General features: G+C 45.9%; 1 protein-coding gene across 2 annotated transcripts in view; it reads right to left on the bottom strand.

Annotated features, from left to right (window-relative positions):
- ARMC4 (armadillo repeat containing 4) overlaps window positions 1-2,301 on the bottom strand; it is a 247,586-nt gene extending 245,285 nt beyond the window's left edge. Inside the window, exon 1 of one of the 2 annotated variants that reach the window (XM_019508240.1) lies at window positions 2,054-2,301. In XM_019508240.1, the coding sequence (XP_019363785.1) occupies window positions 2,054-2,277 (224 nt within the window). In that variant the 5' untranslated portion in view covers window positions 2,278-2,301. The remainder of the gene's footprint in view (window positions 1-2,053) is intronic. The other variant, XM_019508241.1, reaches the window with a different exon arrangement.
- Window positions 2,302-2,975: the final 674 nt, after the last annotated feature.

Raw genomic sequence — 2,975 nt, 5'->3', positions numbered from 1 at the left:
GGGGCAGCAGGTAGCGCCACAAGGCAGCGCAGCCATGGGTTACGGGCAGCAGGGGTGGGGAGGGGTACGCACGCAGCCAGGACAACAGCCCGGCTTCTGGATGGCTGCCTGCCCAACACAGCAGGCAAGTAATCTATTTTGTGAAGGGGAAGGGGCTGGGGCAGTTTGTGGCCCCCGCGGTGAGGGAAGGAATGGGGCACAGGCAGGAGCAGGGGCTGGGGTGAGTGGGGCCCCAGCTGGGCCGGGTGGTGGGACAATTGGAGCCTGGGCAACTCGTCCAGGGGAGCTGGGGGCTCCCGCTTCTGTGCACACCCTGGCAGAGGCTGGGGGGGCATGTGTCCCCCAGTCTGTGCATGGGGCAGAGGTGGCTGCCGCTGCACACTGGGCTTTGCTCCCTGCTGCAGGTGCCCTAAGAGTCACGCAATGTCATGTGCCTGCCGCCACAATTTGATCAATAAGTGGGCTGGCAGAGTTGGGAGATATACAGACACTTGACTACCACCAGATAAACTGGTATGTGTGCTCACTCAGGTCACCTGCTGATGACAGAGCAATGGTCCATTCAGCTATTCTTTAAACCTGCTTTGATAGCTGATGTGTGAACATACCAGTTCTACAACTTCTCCATTGTGGGAAAAGTTGCAGCACCGCCAGACCCACACCAAATGCCATATCTGTTTATAGCCTACTTTTATACGTGCTCCGGAGGTGGGAGGGGCAGTGCTTTAATTAGAGTGGCTCTGAGATTCACTCTAATTAAAGTGCCACCGTGTCTCATGTACCAGCATCCTGCACTTAAAAATGGCAGCGGGGAAACTTGAACTAAAGCTCATTCGATGAGCTTTAGGTAAAGTGACCACACTGCGATTTTTAAGCATGGGGACACTGATACATGAGACTCAGGAGGCTGCTGAAGCATGGCAATTGCCACGTTACAGCAGACTCAATTAATCCAGTACGCCAGAGAGGAATTCCAATGCACTGGAGCAGTCTCTGTGCTCATGTGTAGGCACCCTTGAACTCTAACAATACTGGGTGCACCCACAAAATTACATACTGACATAATTTGAGACTCAGTTGGTACAACTACAGCAGGACTTGCAATGTTTGTTTAACATCAAAGTTAGATCATACAACTGGAAAACATTTGTGTTGGTTTGTATTAGCACTTCCATCACTGCTGGCACTGGCAGGGCTGCACCAGTACTAAACATGTGGCATGAGAATTCCTATAGCAGGCAAGTATGCCTTCCCACTTTAGGAAAATATCAGAGATTATATATAGCTGTGATGTAATGTCCCATAGAAAATATTAATACAAATACAGGCAGTCCTCGGACTTACAATACAATTAGTTCCTGAAAACTGCATCTTAAGTCAAAACATGGTAACTCAGAACCAATTTTCTCATAAGAAACAATGTTATAAATGGGGGATTGGTTCCTGAACCAAGGCCTGATACCCTATTTTTGCCAAAAATACCCCGGAATTTTGTACCTGATCAATTATAGATGAGTAATATAGCTACATTAATGCGTTTATATTGTAAATAGCAATCATATTGATTTGGAAGGACTTCTTTGAGGTGACTTTGCTGGACTTTTTGAAAAGCTCTTGGTTGAACTTTTTGAAGGGTTCTTGGCTACAGTCTTCTCTGCTTTCTTAAAGAAAGTGTCCAAGGAAGTTTGGACAGATGTTCTCCAGGGAAATTAGTGACGCAGTGAACTTGTTTGCTGGAATGGCATGGCATTGCATCGGATGAAGCATTGTAAGTCGAAACTGACATCATAAAGTTGAAACAGGATGTCATTTATAAACGTTGTAAGTGTGAAACGTTGTAACTCGAAACATAAGTCGAGGACTGCCTGTACTTCCAGAGTGCTCAAAGATAAGGGTTACAATCTAAACCTACAGTTTTTACTGCGAAAAGGTGTTCAGAAAAAAATAAAATACAAAAAGAGGACATTCTTTATGGGAACTGAGCACTTTTTTCCTTTTACTTTGTAGCTCATGTTTAATATATGCTCCAAAAAGCACTGTCATTCAGACTTACCTGATTTCATAACCTGACTCAAATACTGAATAATCCAAGTGTGTTTTCCATTCAAGTGGCTCTCTGAAGACAAATGCTGCTTCTTGAGGATGTCTAGAGCGGAAGCCCTCCGTAAACTTAATAATTTCATTTAGGAGAGATTCATTCAAAGGGGTGATTTCCAATGTACCCGGTCCAGAACCAGCAGAGGTCCACTGCGCTGCTCTGGTCAGTGTCACTCCCATGGCACCAACTAATATCAGGGCTGTCTCCTTAAGCAAATAAACACATTTAAAGGATAAATTATGTAAGATCTGAAATTCAATCTATAGATTTAACAGTGAGAAATAAGCATATTTTATATAATTCATTTCAAGGGAGTTACATCAGCCATGGTGTAGGTTGGCGCTGCAAATGTATGTAAAGGAATAAGGAAGACTAGGGATTCTTAATGAACAAAATGAGTTTTATGATGTTTGCAGTGGAATTAGCAGCCTCTTCTCAGTCTGTTACAACTTATGTTAGGAAACTTGGCAAAAGAAGTGGAAAGCAGAGTGTACACATGCACACACACAAATGAAAAGCAGAGCACGCACACCCACATGTCCACAGTGGGAAGCATGATGTACACACATGCATGTGCAAACACACACACAGTGGAAAGAAGAGCGTGCCCATGCGCACCCACACAGTGGGAAGTAGAGCGTACACACACGCACAGTGCAAACAGAGCGTGCACACCCACGTGGACACAGTGGGAAGCAGAACATACACACACGTGCACATACACACGCAGATAGTGGAAAGCAGAGCATATATACACTCCTCAAACAAAACAGAGTACACACACACGCGCGCGCGCGCGTGTGCAACGGACACACATGCACGCGCATAGGTGAAAGCAGAGCGCGCCCTCCCCCCCCCCCATCTAACAACACAAGGG

This window comes from Gavialis gangeticus, unplaced genomic scaffold (assembly GCF_001723915.1).
Source record: "Gavialis gangeticus isolate Ggan-Ray unplaced genomic scaffold, GavGan_comp1, whole genome shotgun sequence".
Lineage (NCBI taxonomy): Eukaryota > Metazoa > Chordata > Crocodylia > Gavialidae > Gavialis > Gavialis gangeticus.
The sequence above is the reverse complement of the archived record's forward strand: the minus strand, read 5'-3'. Positions and strand labels throughout refer to the sequence as shown.